The 17,500-nt window shown below is 41.3% G+C and overlaps 2 protein-coding genes across 2 annotated transcripts in view; both read right to left on the bottom strand.

Annotated features, from left to right (window-relative positions):
- LOC138946620 (mucin-19-like) overlaps positions 1-12,574 on the bottom strand; it is a 148,160-nt gene extending 135,586 nt beyond the window's left edge. Inside the window, exons 1-3 of the mRNA XM_070318064.1 lie at positions 12,484-12,574; positions 5,513-5,606; positions 1,419-1,628 (exon numbers count right to left, since the gene is read on the bottom strand). Of these exons, the coding sequence (XP_070174165.1) occupies positions 1,419-1,628; positions 5,513-5,576 (274 nt within the window). The 5' untranslated portion in view covers positions 5,577-5,606; positions 12,484-12,574. The remainder of the gene's footprint in view (positions 1-1,418; positions 1,629-5,512; positions 5,607-12,483) is intronic.
- A 3,947-nt stretch (positions 12,575-16,521) lies between these two features.
- LOC138947860 (mucin-19-like) overlaps positions 16,522-17,500 on the bottom strand; it is a 129,523-nt gene continuing 128,544 nt past the window's right edge. Inside the window, exons 72-73 of the mRNA XM_070319420.1 lie at positions 17,188-17,399; positions 16,522-16,852 (exon numbers count right to left, since the gene is read on the bottom strand). Of these exons, the coding sequence (XP_070175521.1) occupies positions 16,805-16,852; positions 17,188-17,399 (260 nt within the window). The 3' untranslated portion in view covers positions 16,522-16,804. The remainder of the gene's footprint in view (positions 16,853-17,187; positions 17,400-17,500) is intronic.

Raw genomic sequence — 17,500 nt, forward strand, 5'->3', positions numbered from 1 at the left:
AATGTATATCGCAGTTTCAAACACAGCAGTCCAACTGGCATGAGAGACAGTACACTGGAAATTGAGCGATATAGGCCTAGTTAGTTTACGCATCCTGCCACCGTTGGAAACATGCGCCTTTGCAGATGTAGAGCTACATAATTGGTATTGATACATGCTGCTAAGATTCGCGGTTAACATTGCACTAGAGATGTAGATCTGTTTGATATATATACGTGCTGTGACAGAGGATCCTTATTGCTTTGCGAAATGTTGTTGATGACAGGACCAGTCTAGGCACACTAGTCGTGTTGGTTTTAAGTGCAATTCTTCATTTTTAGTAAATGGGATGTATTTTATGTCTGTAATCGCCTGACACTGCATGGCAATTGTCCTTGTTCTTATATGGAGAGTAAAATGTTGAGTCTTGAGTCTAAGTCTTGAGTCTAGTCTAGTCACACCAGTCTGATCACACTAGTCTAGTCACACCAGTCTGATCACACTAGTCTAGTCACACCAGTCTGATCACACTAGTCTAGTCACACCAGTCTGATCACACTAGTCTAGTCACACCAGTCTGATCACACTAGTCTAGTCACACCAGTCTGATCACACTAGTCTAGTCACACCAGTCTGATCACACTAGTCTAGTCACACCAGTCTGATCACACTAGTCTAGTCACACCAGTCTGATCACACTAGTCTAGTCACACCAGTCTGATCACACTAGTCTAGTCACACCAGTCTAGTAACACTAGTCTAGTCACACCAGTCTGATCACACTAGTCTAGGTCTCACTATCCGCAGATAAGCCTTATTGCTTTGCGAGATATTATTGATGACAGGACCAGTCTTGTCAATCTAGTCTCGTCACACCAGTCTAGTTACACTAGTCTCGTCACACTAATCTAGCCACACTAGCCTAGCCTCACTAGTCTAGTCACACTAGTCTCGTCACACCAGTCTAGTCACACTAGTCTCGTCACACTAGCCTAGCCACACTAGTCTAGCCTCACTAGTCTAGTCACACTAGTCTCGTCACACTAGTCTAGTCACACCAGTCTCGTCACACTAGTCTATCCACTCTAGTCTAGCCTTACTAGTCTAGTCACACTAGTCTCGTCACACCAGTCTAGTCACACTAGTCTCGTCACACTAGCCTAGCCACACTAGTCTAGCCTTACTAGTCTAGTCACAGTAGTCTCGTCACACTAGTCTAGTCACACTAGTCTAGTCACACCAGTCTCGTCACACTAGTCTAGCCTCACTAGTCTAGCCTCGCTAGCCTAGTCACACTAGTCTAGCCTCACTAGTCTAGTCACACTAATCTAGTCACATTAGTCTAGCCACACTAGTCTAGTCACATTAGTCTAACCACACTAGTCTAGTCACACTAGCCTAGTCACACTAGTCTAGCCACACTATCAGAGAACCCTTACCGCCGACCAGCTCACAGCCCGTGGCTCCAGTCTTGAACTCCTCGAGGTATCCATCCCCCGCGTAGCCGTCCGGACAGAAACACTTGAACCTGGTGTGGCCTGGATTCTGGACACACAGTGACCCGGTGGCGCAGTTCAGCTTCTTGAAGGAACACGAGCCGTTGTTGAACTCGTTGGTGTCGTAGTCGTAGGTCGTGTTGTTTTGGCCGTCTGCAACACAGCACGTTAACAGGTAACGGTCAAGGTATTCCCATGCAGAACCACGTGTGATCGTAGTTGAGCACGATTTTAGAAGAAGAAGAACAAGCACAATAATTCAATCCGCCATATGGCAGAAAAGCCATTGGTTTTTGTCCTGGTGTGGAAACAATCGTACAGTATCCATACACTCCTTGTGTCTACGATACAATAAACAAGTCGCGTAAGGCGAAAATACAATATTTAGTCAAGTAGCTGTCGAACTCACAGAATGAAACTGAACGCAATGCCATTTTTCAGCAAGACCGTATACTCGTAGCATCGTCATTCCACCGCTCATGGCAAAGGCAGTGAAATTGACAAGAAGAGCGGGGTAGTAGTTGCGCTAAGAAGGATAGCACACTTTTCTGTACCTCTCTTTGTTTTAACTTTCTGAACGTGTTTTTAATCCAAACATATCATATCTATATGTTTTTGGAATCAGGAACCGACAAGGAATAAGATGAAAGTGTTTTTAAATTGATTTGGACAATTTAATTTTGATAATAATTTTTATATATTTAATTTTCAGAGCTTGTTTTTAATCCGAATATAACATATTTATATGTTTTTGGAATCAGCAAATGATGGAAAATAAGATAAACGTAAACTTGGATCGTTTTATAAATTTTTATTTTTTTTTTACAATTTTCCGATTTTTAATGACCAAAGTCATTAATTAATTTTTAAGCCACCAAGCTGAAATGCAATACCGAAGTCCGGGCTTCGTCGAAGATTACTTGACCAAAATTTCAACCAATTTGGTTGAAAAATGAGGGCGTGACAGTGCCGCCTCAACTTTCACGAAAAGCCGGATATGACGTCATCAAAGACATTTATCAAAAAAATGAAAAAAACGTTCGAGGATTTCATACCCAGGAACTCTCATGTCAAATTTCATAAAGATCGGTCCAGTAGTTTAGTCTGAATCGCTCTACACACACACACACACACACAGACACACAGACACACACACACACGCACATACACCACGACCCTCGTTTCGATTCCCCCTCGATGTTAAAATATTTAGTCAAAACTTGACTAAATATAACAAAAAGGCCAAAAGGCTAACAACAACAACAAAAACAACAACAACAACAACAACAACAACAACAACAACAACAACAACAACAACAACAAGTCAAAGACATCATCAGTAAGAGATATCAATTTTTTAGGGCCAGCTTTTTGCTGATAAATCATCAGACCTTGACCTTGCCAAGTTATGTGAAAATCAGACCTTGACCTTGCCAAGTTATGTGAAAATCAGACCTTGACCTTGCCAAGTTATGTGACAATCAGACCTTGCCAAGTTATGTGACAATCAGACCTTGCCAAGTTATGTGAAAATCAGACCTTGCCAAGTTATGTGAAAATCAGACCTTGCCAAGTTATGTGAAAATCAGACCTTGCCAAGTTATGTGAAAATCAGACCTTGCCAAGTTATGTGAAAATCAGAAAGTTTGACATTGAAGGGTGGTGCACATTACGAAACGAATGAGCGGCTGACAATACACGGCTCCGCATCACGTCTTGTCAACGTAGCGCACTTTGCTGATACACAGCTCCGCATCACGTCTTGTCAACGTAGCGCACTTTGCTGATACACAGCTCCGCATCACGTCTTGTCAACGTAGCGCACTTTGCTGATACACAGCTACGCATCACGTCTTGTCAACGTAGCGCACTTTGCTGATACACAGCTCCGCATCACGTCTTGTCAACGTAGCGCACTTTGCTGATACACAGCTACGCATCACGTCTTGTCAACGTAGCGCACTTTGCTGATACACAGCTCCGCATCACGTCTTGTCAACGTAGCGCACTTTGCTGATACACAGCTCCGGCTCCACATCGCGTCTTGTCAACGTAGCGCACTTTGCTGATACACAGCTCCGCATCACGTCTTGTCAACGTAGCGCACTTTGCTGATACACAGCTCCGCATCACGTCTTGTCAACGTAGCGCACTTTGCTGATACACAGCTCCGGCTCCACATCGCGTCTTGTCAACGTAGCGCACTTTGCTGATACACAGCTCCGCATCACGTCTTGTCAACGTAGCGCACTTTGCTGATACACAGCTCCGCATCACGTCTTGTCAACGTAGCGCACTTTGCTGATACACAGCTCCGCATCACGTCTTGTCAACGTAGCGCACTTTGATGATACACAGCTCCGCATCACGTCTTGTCAACGTAGCGCACTTTGATGATACACAGCTACGCATCACGTCTTGTCAACGTAGCGCACTTTGCTGATACACAGCTCCGCATCACGTCTTGTCAACGTAGCGCACTTTGCTGATACACAGCTCCGCATCACGTCTTGTCAACGTAGCGCACTTTGCTGATACACAGCTCCGCATCACGTCTTGTCAACGTAGCGCACTTTGCTGATACACAGCTCCGCATCACGTCTTGTCAACGTAGCGCACTTTGATGATACACAGCTCCGCATCACGTCTTGTCAACGTAGCGCACTTTGATGATACACAGCTACGCATCACGTCTTGTCAACGTAGCGCACTTTGATGATACACAGCTCCGCATCACGTCTTGTCAACGTAGCGCACTTTGCTGATACACAGCTCCACATCACGTCTTGTCAACGTAGCGCACTTTGCTGATACACAGCTACGCATCACGTCTTGTCAACGTAGCGCACTTTGCTGATACACAGCTCCGCATCACGTCTTGTCAACGTAGCGCACTTTGCTGAAAATAGGCCGAGGGAAAATTCTCGTTTCAGTGAAGTTGATTTGAGGAAGATTTCCTTATCCTTGGCTTCCGGCTCAGTTCACAGCATATGTGAATATCTCGCATGTCTTTAATGGTAGTTTCAATAACTACGGGTCGTCTCACCCCCCCTCCCCCACCCCAGCCCCCTCTGCCCCTGTTGTTAAAATCACACAGCGTGACCAACCAAATTCTGTCAACTCCTCGTTTTCTTTTTTCTCTTAGGTTTTAACATAGTTGCTGAAAAATTTGAAAGTTTTGACTTTGTTTGCACTCGGGGTCAATGCAATTCTTCTTCACATCAACCGTTGCACTGTGCTAATATGAAGCTGACGCTGTGATAAAATAGGGTAACTTTTGTACCAGTAAGCGGGAAAATCTAAATATTACAATGAAAAAAATTATTGACAATTTCAACGTTTTCATTTCATTTTCATAACTTTATTGTCCCATCGCTGGGAAATTCGGGTCGCTTCCGCCCAGAGGAAAGTTAGCAGCTGTTGTGAATGATTTTTGACACAATGATACACTACAATCGATCCAACGGACGCCGGCTGTGTCTCGGTTTATTTGTCTTTCTCATTTTGTTTTCAAAAGTATTTCAGGCCAACAATTTTTGGCTCACGTAAGTGTAGCCTATGCGATGCTAACTTTTGTCTGTCTGTGCGTGCGTGCGTGCGTGCGTGCGTGCGTGCGTGCGTGCGTGCGTGTGTGTGTGATAGAAACTTTAACATTTCCGAGTCTATGGAAGAAGATTACGTCTCGGTCAAAAGTGTTTGACGTGTGTGATAGAAACTTTAACATTTGAAGACGTCACATTATGACGTAAGAGGGTTAGACGTCACGCGAAGGAATTACTGAAAGTCTCGGTCATTGTTATTGTGAGCGGGCCGAGACTAGTTGGCAGATCTAGTGTCTCGCTTTCTTGCACAGTTTCACCTAGATGCTTACTGAATACTGTGTATGGGTGTGTGTGTGTGTGTGTGTGTGTGTATGTGTGACGGAGTGATTGAGTTTGTGTTACTGTTTGTCGATTTCTTACGTGAGCCTTGAAGGCTTCGCCTCTTGTTTTTACATGTATACACAACTAAATTGTGATAAAATGGTGGCAACTTACAGGCCGTGTGTGCAGTGAGGAGAAACAACGCTGCCCACAGCGCCGTCTCCGTCATGGAAACCATGGTGACTGGATCACGTGACCTCTGTCGTCACTGCACGAAACAGTATGGAAGAAAAATTAGAATTATAGTAGTTGTTTCTGCTGAATGCAACAAGACAAGATAGAAACTGTACAATCAAGTAGTGGAAGAAAGCATGCACAGCATCTGAAGAATGTAGAGAGAGGTGTGATTGTCTAACAAACACTAAACAATTCCGCACAACTTATTTTATTTCACGGCTAGCATCCACAAACACACCACACACACACACACACACACACCACACACACAAACACACCACACACACACCACAAACACACCACACACACACACAAACACACCACACACACACACACAAACACACCACACACACACACAAACACACCACACACAAACACACCACACACACACACACAAACACACCACACACACACACACAAACACACCACACACACACACACAAACACACCACACACACACACACAAACACACCACACACACACACACAAACACACCACACACAAACACACCACACACACACACACAAACACACCACACACACACACAAACACACCACACACACACACACACACACACCACACACACACCACACACACCACACACACACACACAAACACACCACACACACACACACAAACACACCACACACACTCTCTGTTCGTCCTTTTTACATTTAGTCAAGTTTTGACTAAATGTTTTAACATAGAGGGGGAATCGAGACGAGGGTCGTGGTTTATGTGTGTGTGTGTGTGTGTGTGTGTGTGTGTGTGTGTGTGTGTGTGTGTTTGTGTGTGTGTGTGTGTGTGTGTGTGTGTGTGTCTGTGTCTGTGTCTGTCTGTGTCTGTCTGTCTGTCTGTGTGTAGAGCGATTCAGACTAAACTACTGGACCGATCTTTATGAAATTTGACATGAGAGTTCCTGGGAATGATATCCTCGGAAGTTTTTTTTTATTTTTTCGATAAATGTCTTTGATGACGTCATATCCGGCTTTTTGTAAAAGTTGAGGCGGCATTGTCACACCCTCATTTTTCAATCAAATTGATTGAAATTTTGGCAAAGCAATCTTCGACGAAGGCCGGACTTTGGTATTGCATTTCAGCTTGGTGGCCTAAAAAATAATTAATGAATTTGGTCATTAAAAATCGGAAACTTGTCATTAAAAACATTTTTTTTCTAAACGATCCAAAATCAATTTCATCTTATTCTTCGTCATTACATTTAGTCAAGTTTTGACTAAATGTTTTAACGTCGGGGGGAATCGAGACGAGGGTGTGGTGTATGTGTGTGTGTGTGTGTGTGTGTGTGTGTGTGTGTGTGTGTGTGTGTGTGTGTGTGTGTGTGTGTGTGTGTGTGTGTGTGTGTCTGTGTCTGTGTCTGTGTGTGTGTGTGTGTGTGTGTGCGTGTGTGTGTGTGTGTACAACGATTCAGACTAAACTGCTGGACCGATCTTTATGAAATTTGACATGAGAGTTCCTGGGAATGATATCCCCGGATTTCTTTTTTTCGATAAATGTCTTTGATGACGTCATATCCGGCTTTTTGTAAAAGTTGAGGTGGCACTGTCACACCCTCATTTTTCAATCAAATTGATTGAAATTTTGGCCAAGCAATCTTCGACGAAGGCCGGACTTCAGTATTGCATTTCAGCTTGGTGGTTTAAAAATTCATTAATGACTTTGGTCATTAAAAATCTGAAAATTGTAAAAAAAAAAAATTCTTTAAAACGATCGAAATTTACGTTCATCTTATTTTTATCATGTTCTGATTCTAAAAACATATAAATATGTTATATTTGGATTAAAAACAAGCTCTGAAAATTAAAAATATAAAAATTATCATCAAAATTAACTTTCCGAAATCGATTTAAAAACAATTTCATCTTATTCCTTGTCGGTTCCTGATTCTAAAAACATATATATATGATATGTTTGGATTAAAAACACGCTCAGAAAGTTAAAACGAAGAGAGGTACGGTAAAGCGTACGCTGTGCTACCGCGCCAAACAGGCTCGTCACTTTCGCTGCCTTTTGCACTAGCGGCGGACTACGTTCAGTTTCTTTCTGTGAGTTCCACAGCTTGACTAAATGTAGTAATTTCGCCTTACGCGACTTGTTTTTTGATTCCAAAAACATATACATATGTTATATTTGGATTAAAAACAAGCTCTGAAAATTAAAAATATGAAAAATATGATAAAAATTAATTGTCCGAAATCGATTTAGAAACAATTTCATCTATTCCTTGTCGGTCCCTGATTCCAAAAACATATAAATATGATATGTTTGGATTAAAAAGAAATTCAGTACGCTAAAAAGAATAGAGATACAGAAAAGCGTGTTATCCTATTCAGCGCGACCATTACCGCACTATTCTTGCTTGTCGATTTCACTGCTTTTGCCACGAGCGGTGGACTGACGAAACTACGAGTATGCGGTCTTGGTGAGTTCTGTGAGTTCGACAGCTTGACAGTCAAGTTTTGACTAAATGTTTTAACATAGACGGGGAATTGAGACGAGGGTAGTGGTGTATGTGCGTGTGTATGTATGTATGTGTGTATGTGTAGAGCGATTCAGAGAAAAGTACTGGACCGATCTTCATGAAATTCACATGAGAGTTCATGGGTATAATATCCTTACACACTTTTTTCATTTTTTTCTTATCAATGTACTTGCTTGATGACGTCATATCCGGCTTTTTGAGAAAGTTGAGGCAGCACTGTCACGCCCTCATTTTTCAAACCAAATTGGTTGACATTTTGGTGAAGCAATCTTCGACGAAGTCTGGACTATGGTATTGCATTTCAGCTTGGAGGCTTAAAAACTAGGTAATTAGTTTGCTCATTAAAGTTGTCATTAAAATCGAATTTTTACTAACAGATTTAAAAATGATTGCATCGTATTCCTCAATTTCTCCTGAATTCAAATATATATACATATGTCATGTTTACTCTAAAAATGTGCTCAGAATGACAGAAAATAGGTTTAAAGTAAGTACTTCGTTTGCAGGCTACCCGGAGACGAACGTAACCCGTCTCGGTTTTAGGGTGTGATAATTCGAGACTATCTTAAATATAGTCGCGATGACTTTTTTGGGTGTTTATTTGTTCTTTATTTGACAGCTTGACTGAATGTTTTTATATCGCTTCACGCGACTTGTTTGTCTTTGAGATTTATCGAGTTGCCAAAAACAAAAGGAAGGACAGTGAGTTTGTTCCTTCTAAATCAACCAAAAAATAAATTCAGAATGTTCAGAAGCTGCCTGTGACCAAGTCCATACCTTCAGATTTCTCTTCATATAATGTTTCGAACAAATTCCTCACATTTGTATTGTTTTTGCTTCCATGTTCGTATTTGATTGTTGATATTGTTGTTGTGGTTTTTCTTCCTTTTTGTGTTTTTCTCTGCCCCCCACCCCCCCTACCCCAACCACGTTTTTTGTTGGTGTCATATCGAACATTTGTTTAATAAAGTCATAACTTCCACTTCAAAGACTTCAAAGAGCGGTGTATTCATGTGTTACAATCCGCAGATTATTCACAAAACCGTTGTGAAACATCTGTTATTGGCAAACATGGAAACATTCGTGAGAAAATCAGAAAAAGAACATTCACAGTCACGTTCAGGGCCGATTATTCTCTGGAAAAATCGCTGGCGAAGTGAATAACTGAGTTTTATGTTATTCCCCTGGTGGTAAATTAAAAATGTTGATACACAAGCGACACCGAATAACACGTTTTCTGCTTTTGACACTAGCTTATCTCTAATAAAATTATACAAAAACTAACAAAATCCGCGGGGAGGGGAGGGTGGGGGGGGGGGGGGGGCTTAGAGAATCGTGTATTCTTTAAAGCCGTCTTTAACTGAGCCCAAAGTCGAACTCAATGTCAAAGCTTCGTGAAGCCAGCTTCGCCAAGTCCACTTCGCGAATCAATTTGAGGCTTAAGACCATAGAATTAAGCCCATGCGTCTCCTACATCTTTATCAGACTAATAGACTTCATGACCGAAAAAATGTAATTCACCTTATACATCTTATCGGGTTTCTCTCCATTAACTTCCACCATTTGTCTTCGGGTATTCCATCCAATACACACCTCACATACGACTACAGTCCAGATCTGTTCTTGTTGTATTTTTTACCTAATGAATATAATTATCAGTAGTTATGAGTGGACACGTAAATAAAACCTTTACAACTTTCTTATGAACAGTTTTTGGCGGCCATCTTGTGTCGATCTTGGACATTTCTGCATATTTTAAAACAATTTTTGTTGTGACGATTCTCTGCAATACCCAAGCTTTTCGTACAACCCCCAATAAACTGCAAAGCGTTTTTATTTTTACTTTATTTATATATATAAGTTAAAGACAAACGACACCGATGACACAAACCAAGACGTCTCATCCTGGCGCTCTCTGCCAAAGTAAAACCTTTTATGTCTAAAGCGAAACAAGTACGAGGAGACGTCATAATGAGAATAATGTCGTCACGTAAACATTATGTCGTCACTCCTGCATATCTCCCAGAATTTTTTTTTTTCGAGAACGAAGTTTGCCTAGGTGATGTCGGCATATCAGCAGAAGAAAACTTCTTGTAAGGTCACCGCTAGACAGTGCATGCATCGGTATCGTATATGATTAAGCTAGACACAAGTCAAGTCAAGTCAATATTTATTTCAAAAAACCCCTAGGGTTACATGAATAAAATAAATAAACACGACAAAAAAGATATATGTAATAATGAGACACAACACTTCTAATTAACTGAAAATAAATCAAGCTTAATTTATAACAAAATAATTGTAATCATACTTTTTTTTTTTTACAGGAATGTATATGTTTTTGTGTGTGATCAAATAATCAGAACTCTTTCAAAATACTCTTAAAAAAATATATTAAATGCAATAACTTTCGTTTCTTTGTTAATTCAAATAACTGTTTAAATTTCACTGCATTTGAATGTCTACGAAAATACAATGGTAACAACCTTTTCTCACATTTTCAAAAAAATGACACTGAAATTCATCTCCGAGTTCTCCAGACTGGCATTTAACACATATTCTTTCGTTATGTGGTATATTTAACATTCGGCCTTTCTGTATTGGCAATTTATGATTTAATGTTCTAAAACGTAAAAAAGAGAGTGCTAGGTTATTGGGTAAAATGTTCAAATAATTTTCAAATATAAATGTATCTTTAAACAATCTATAATTCAAACAAGTTTCTTTTTCATTTAATTCTGAAAACCACGATTGTATTATATTGATCTTTTAGGCATTGCAACGTTTTCAATTTAAACCATTTTTCGGAACATCGTAAATTAAACTGGTCATGCCAAAAACCACTAAGACCAAGAGCATTTAAAGTTGTTTCAACATGTTTTAAATAGGGTGCTTCATATATGTTATTTACATAGAGGCGATGCAAAAAACGGTACAATACATTTGAAAACGTATTACTATTATTACAATCCACCAATTTAAACCAAAAACTAAATATTCTATTTTTTACGAGGACATCTAGTGGAAATTTGCCTAATTCGCCAAATACCATACACGTTGGGGTCGACTTTCTCAATTTCAACATAATCTTAAAAAAACGTAGCTGCAATTTTGTTGCTAAATTTACCAAATTTGGTCCCCATACTTCACAGCCATATAACATAATCGGTGCAACTATTCTATCAAACAATATCTATGGACAACGACAATTTTCTACACTTCTTTAACAAGCTAAACATTGCTCGAGAGGCCTTATCATGTAACAACTTTTGTGATTTATTAAACTTATTATTATAATTAAAAAATAGACCCAAATATTAAAAACCAAAGACGACCTCAACTAATTCATCTTTGTATTTAAATAATGGCAATTTATGTATTTTACCTCTTGAAAAAACAACTATTTTCGTTTTTTTGGCGTTCACCCGCAAACTCCACAGATCGCAGTATTCGGACAACACATTAAGCGAGTCTTGTAATGCTTCTGGGGATTTTGCTAAAATGGTTGTATCATCTGCATATAATAAAATAAACATTTTAAACATCAGCTCAGCATCATCCGGCTGTAAGTCCAACATAGCAACCTCTCTTTCAATAGTAGGGAGGTGTTCAGTTTTATCAAACATATAAGCTTGTAAATCATTTAAATACACAGCAAACAATGCAGGTGACAAGTTTTCCCCTTGATGTACACCGGTAAAACATTGAAAGAAATCTGACTTTTGGTTACCTACCAAAACACATGACTTGGCCTTACTATACAAATATTGAATAATATTTAGCATTCGCCCATTTATACCAGCGTCAAACATCTTCTTTCATAGAAAATCTCTTTTCACACAATCAAATGCTTTTTCATAATCAATAAAAAGACAATATAACCTTTTTTTCTTTGATAGAAAGTAATCAATAATACCATGTAAAGTAAAAATGTGGTCGAGGGTTGAATGACCTGCTCGAAAACCGGCTTGTTCTTCACCAATGACTGAATACCCATCAAAATAATTAGTTTGCCTATTATTCAGAACACCGGTAAATAACTTTCCAAGGCAGCTCATCAGGGTTATACCTCTGTAATTAGCTGGGTCTTCAGCATCTCCCTTTTGCTTATACATGGGGAGTAAAAGTCCAACAGACCATTCGTCGGGCATGTGTCCAGAACAAAGAATTACATTAAACAGCTTTGTATATACTTTAATCAACTTCCCATTAGAAGCTTTCAAAAACTCATTTATAATTTGATCATTTCCACAGGCTTTATTATTCTTTAACTTTTTAACTGGACACGCGGCATGGAAGACGAGGGACGCACAAGCACACACACACGCACACACACACACACACACACACACACACACACACACACACACACACACACACACACACAGAAAGATTGGACGCTCATTACCTGACGTGTTGACAGCCACTCAGTACTCGGTGAAGAAGAAAGAAACAAACAGCAGGTAAGGGTAGGCAGGTTTCCGTGGCTGGGTCACACACGGACTTCTATGGCCAACCGTGGCTGGTTCGAACCTTTATAGGGGCAGAAAAGGGGCGGTGATTGGCGCACAGCACGGGGAGGGGGGGGGGGGTGGGGGAAGGGGGGGGGAGGATCGTTACCACCAGCTGACGCCATGATTGTTGACTTTCTCAGCCCAGGCTTTGTTTCATTACAAGACAGGGGCTCAACAATTTCAGACGCTAAACATTGATGTCACACGCTTTCCTTCTTTGCCATTACTAAAGCAAACGTGTGCAAGATTGTATGTTACACGCTTTGGAGCATGGCAAGCACGGAGTCAAACTCGCAATCGTCCCCCCAAAAGTGCACACATGGCTTTCATTTCTCCAGCTGTTGTCGTTTCTTCTCTTCAAAAATTCGGGTAATCTTGAACTTTAGGGTGTTAATTTCATAGCTCAGAATTCAGAGGCATTTATGCCTCCAAATTTGCAGAACCTGCCCTTGTAAGCATAACGAGTCATTTTAGACCCCTTTGGGGTCACGGAATGAACTGTACGAATGCTCGGAATACATTTCGTTTACATGCGTCAAAGGAATTATCTTAAGCGGCGACAGGGGAGGCAACGGGTGATGTCCCTTGGTTGACAACGTAGCCATTCTTGCGTGATTTTCGTCGATCAAACAACCAAATTAATTAATTATGCTTAAGTTTGGAGCTCAATCCGTCAATTAATTTCACGACAAATGTTCTTTGGCTGGATTACAGGGACTTGTATCAAAAATAAGTAAAGAATGCCACTGGATTCTGAGCTATGAATTTAACACACTAAAGTTCAAGATTACCAAAAATCGACAACACCAAGAGTGCTGCAAACGACATGCCACCTGACAGTACTGTTTTCATACGCGAGTTTAGCTGCCATTGGAAATCGGCTTGCTCATGGGGCCTGTCAGTCTGAATTATGAAGGACAGAGTTGTGAACAGATAAGACAAACAAACCGAAAAGAACAAACATTTCGCGCATGCAGACACAAAAAGACGTCATAAATAATGCGGTGCTTTAAAAGATACAGACTGTGACGAATACTGTGACGTCATTCACACATACCGAGACGTCATTCACAGTTGTTCGGTCAATTCGTCTCAGTAGATCTCTCCACAATGGCTGCTCCTGTGTTTAGCCTTGTCAAGCGTGAGTACGCAAAACGTGTTTGTTCTCTCCTCTGTTGAAGCTGTGAGACATAAATGCTATTCAGACTTGGTCGTGTGACAGAATTTTCTTCCACACTCGATTAGCTGATGTCTAACTCACCCTGACGGCTTCGTTAGACAATCAACATAATCTCATGTGGAAGAAAACGTCTGTCTCACACAGGTCTGTATGTATGTAGGCTTATGTATGTATGTATGTATGTATGTATGTATGTAGGCGTATGTATGTATGTATGTGTGTATGTATGTATTCATGTGCGGCAAGATGGCGGAAAGGCCGGTTGGTCTGTTCAGGTCAGCAGTCTTGTTTTGCCTCTTGCTCACGTCATCCGTCGTGGATGACGTCGATAAAATTAATCAGCGTCCAGTAGGGCAACACCTCCAGCTACCATGTCTCTCACTGCCAACCTCAAGGAAGCCCTCAGAGCTGCGCTACAAACGGGAAAAGTCAGGACCCTTAGCCCGCCATTGAGAAGGACAGTAAACAACATGGCGGCTACACAGAAAGGTACGTGTGAACAGAAATTTGATTCGCCTGACGTCACTGAACGGGTGCACTAAGTACCAACGGCTGTACCAAGCCAGACATAACAGAATTGTCGACCTGATTTTTGACCAGATTTCAAAACAGAGTGACATTTCTGTGGTAAAAGACAGTGTGGTTACACCAGACATGTTTGATTCCGACGCGCAGTCCTTCACGTGCAGTGAAAAGAGACCTGACATTGCCATCACATTGCCATCACATTGCCATCACATTGTCATCACATTGCCATCACATTGCCATCACATTGCCATCACATTACCATCACATTGCCATCACATTGTCATCACATTGCCATCACATTGTCATCACATTGCCATCACATTGCCATCACATTGCCATCACATTGCCATCACATTGTCATCACATTGCCATCACATTGCCATCACATTGTCATCACATTGTCATCACATTGTCATCACATTGCCATCACATTGTCATCACATTGTCATCACATTGTCATCACTTTGCCATCACATTGCCATCACATTGCCATCACATTGCCATCACATTGTCATCACATTTCCATCACATTGTCATCACATTGTCATCACATTGCCATCACATTGTCATCACATTGCCATCACATTGCCATCACATTGCCATCACATTGCCATCACATTGCCATCACATTGTCATCACATCGCCATCACATTGACATCACATTGTCATCACATTGCCATCACATTGCCATCACATTGCCATGACATTGCCATGACATTGTCATCACATTGTCATCACATTGCCATCACATTGCCATCACATTGTCATCCCATTGCCATCACATTGCCATCACATTGCCATCACATTGTCATCACATTGCCATCACATTGCCATCACATTGCCATCACATTGCCATCACATTGTCATCACATTGCCATCACATTGCCATCACATTGCCATCACATTGCCATCACATTGTCATCACATTGCCATCACATTGCCATCACATTGCCATCACAGACACAGTTAACCGAGAAGTTTTCATTGTTGAAGTGAGCGTTCCTTTCGACAGTTTCATGGATACGTGTTATGCCAGTAAACATGAAACGTAGCTGCCACTCTGTGTACAGATAAAATAATGAACTCGGATTTTTCTGCAGGGTGATCGTGATAATCATTGGTAGTCTAGGTACTGTCCATAACCGTGTTGTTCTGGGATTTAAGCTAATTGGAATCCCCCATTATACTACCAAATGGCTTGCACGATTCCTGAGTGTCAGCGCTGCGATAGGTTCCTCTGTTTCTATCCAGGAGAGGAGTAGCTTAAATACTATGGTCTACCTAACCATCATAGCCGGATCTAAGTTCGGCCGTCGCGATATAACCTTGAATGGTTGAAAACGACGTTAAACACCAAATAAAGAAAGAAAGAAAGAATCTAAGTTCGGTCTGTATGTATTCATATGCATGTATGTATGTATTTGCATCCAGGTATTCTGGTACTTAGTTATGTATTGGTGGGAATGTATGTATATGGCGTGTATGCGGGTGTGTATGAGTGCACATGTATGTCACTATGTGTGTGGGCGTGTGTGTGAGAGAAAGAGAGAGAGCGAGAGAGAGAGAGAGAGAGAGAGAGAGAGAGAGAGAGAAAGAGAGAGAGAGGGAGAGGGGGGGGGGGGGGGTGGGCGTACGTGCGTGCGTGCGAGCGTGCGCTCGAGTGTGTGTGTGTGCTTATTAAAATATAATAGATACATTGTAACTTTGAATACACACGTGCCTGCAGTGATAATGCCACAATCTGTCCCTTGAGACTATGGCAAATGATATGAGGTGTACATATGTGTCCATTTTCAGGAGATAAACATTGTGTTATACATATACTGTTTATCTTTAAATCCTGATAAACTATGCTGATATGTATGTATGTATGCATGTACAGATCTGTATGTATGTATGAATGTATGTATGTATGTAGGCTATGTATGTATGTGTTTGTACAAACACACTCAACACACACACACACACACACACACACACACACAGACACACACACACACACACACAGACACACACACACACCTGGGTTGTCGACACAAGAAATTACAACAACAAAACAGACATACAAACAAACAAACAAAACTCACATACACACACGCAAACACACACAGGCACGCACACAGGCACGCACACAGGCACGCACGCACACACACACACACACACACACACACACACACACACACACACACACACACACACACAAACTCATGTAAGCACACCAACATTTTCATTACAATATTTAATGTTTACCATTTTCCATGATTCAAATTCAATTTCAACATAAAACAGCAGTTTTGTTTGGACATATAACAAATCACCATTTTGTAAGTGTCCATGGAGGTGTTTACACAAATCAGGTTGTATATAAACAATGTTTTCAGCTATTCGTTAAACGGCCGTTAAAATACACTGGTTTCCCTTGACATACGAAACAGTGACAGTTAAATACACTTGTTTCCCTTGACATACGTAACAGTGACAGGTAAAATACATTGTTTCTCTTGACACTAGTGCTGGGGCTCAGCCACACAGCTGCACGCCGTGATCACTTGCTCCTGAAAATACACGAATCAACATAACCAGTAAACCTATGGGTGAGGTACACCTACACACACACACACACACACGCGCGCACAGTCAAACACACACACACACATACACACACACACACACACAGACACACACACACACAGACACACACACACACACACACAGACACACACACACACAGACACACACACAGACACACACACAGACACACACACAGACACACAGACAGGTCTTAAAAGGGAGTGAGGTTTAACATGAGTGTAAATTTGCAGAGATTATGAACAGAAAATGTGAGAAAACAGTATGTTAAGAGGGGGTTCCACTGTAGAAGATAACCTACCTGTTTGGTCCTGGTGGACCCGTCAGGACAGGTGTACGTGAGGTTGGCCGATCTCTGTGGCGTGGCCGTGGTGTCGGGCCTGCAACACTTGCCCGGCACGTCGCCACAGCCGCCGTAACAGAAGCCCACGTCCTGGTCGCCAGCACTGACGCAACCATCCGCGTCACGCAGCTTGGCGAAATTACGCGTCACACTGCAGTCCCGGGGTTTCTCTGTTGATGACGTCAAAAACAAAGATTATGTGATTTTTGCCTACGCGAGAGGCTGCAGTTCCGAGCCTTCTGTGTGGATGACGTCAACAAAGCGTCAAACA

This window comes from Littorina saxatilis, linkage group LG14, assembly GCF_037325665.1.
Source record: "Littorina saxatilis isolate snail1 linkage group LG14, US_GU_Lsax_2.0, whole genome shotgun sequence".
In the NCBI taxonomy this organism is placed as follows: domain Eukaryota; kingdom Metazoa; phylum Mollusca; class Gastropoda; order Littorinimorpha; family Littorinidae; genus Littorina; species Littorina saxatilis.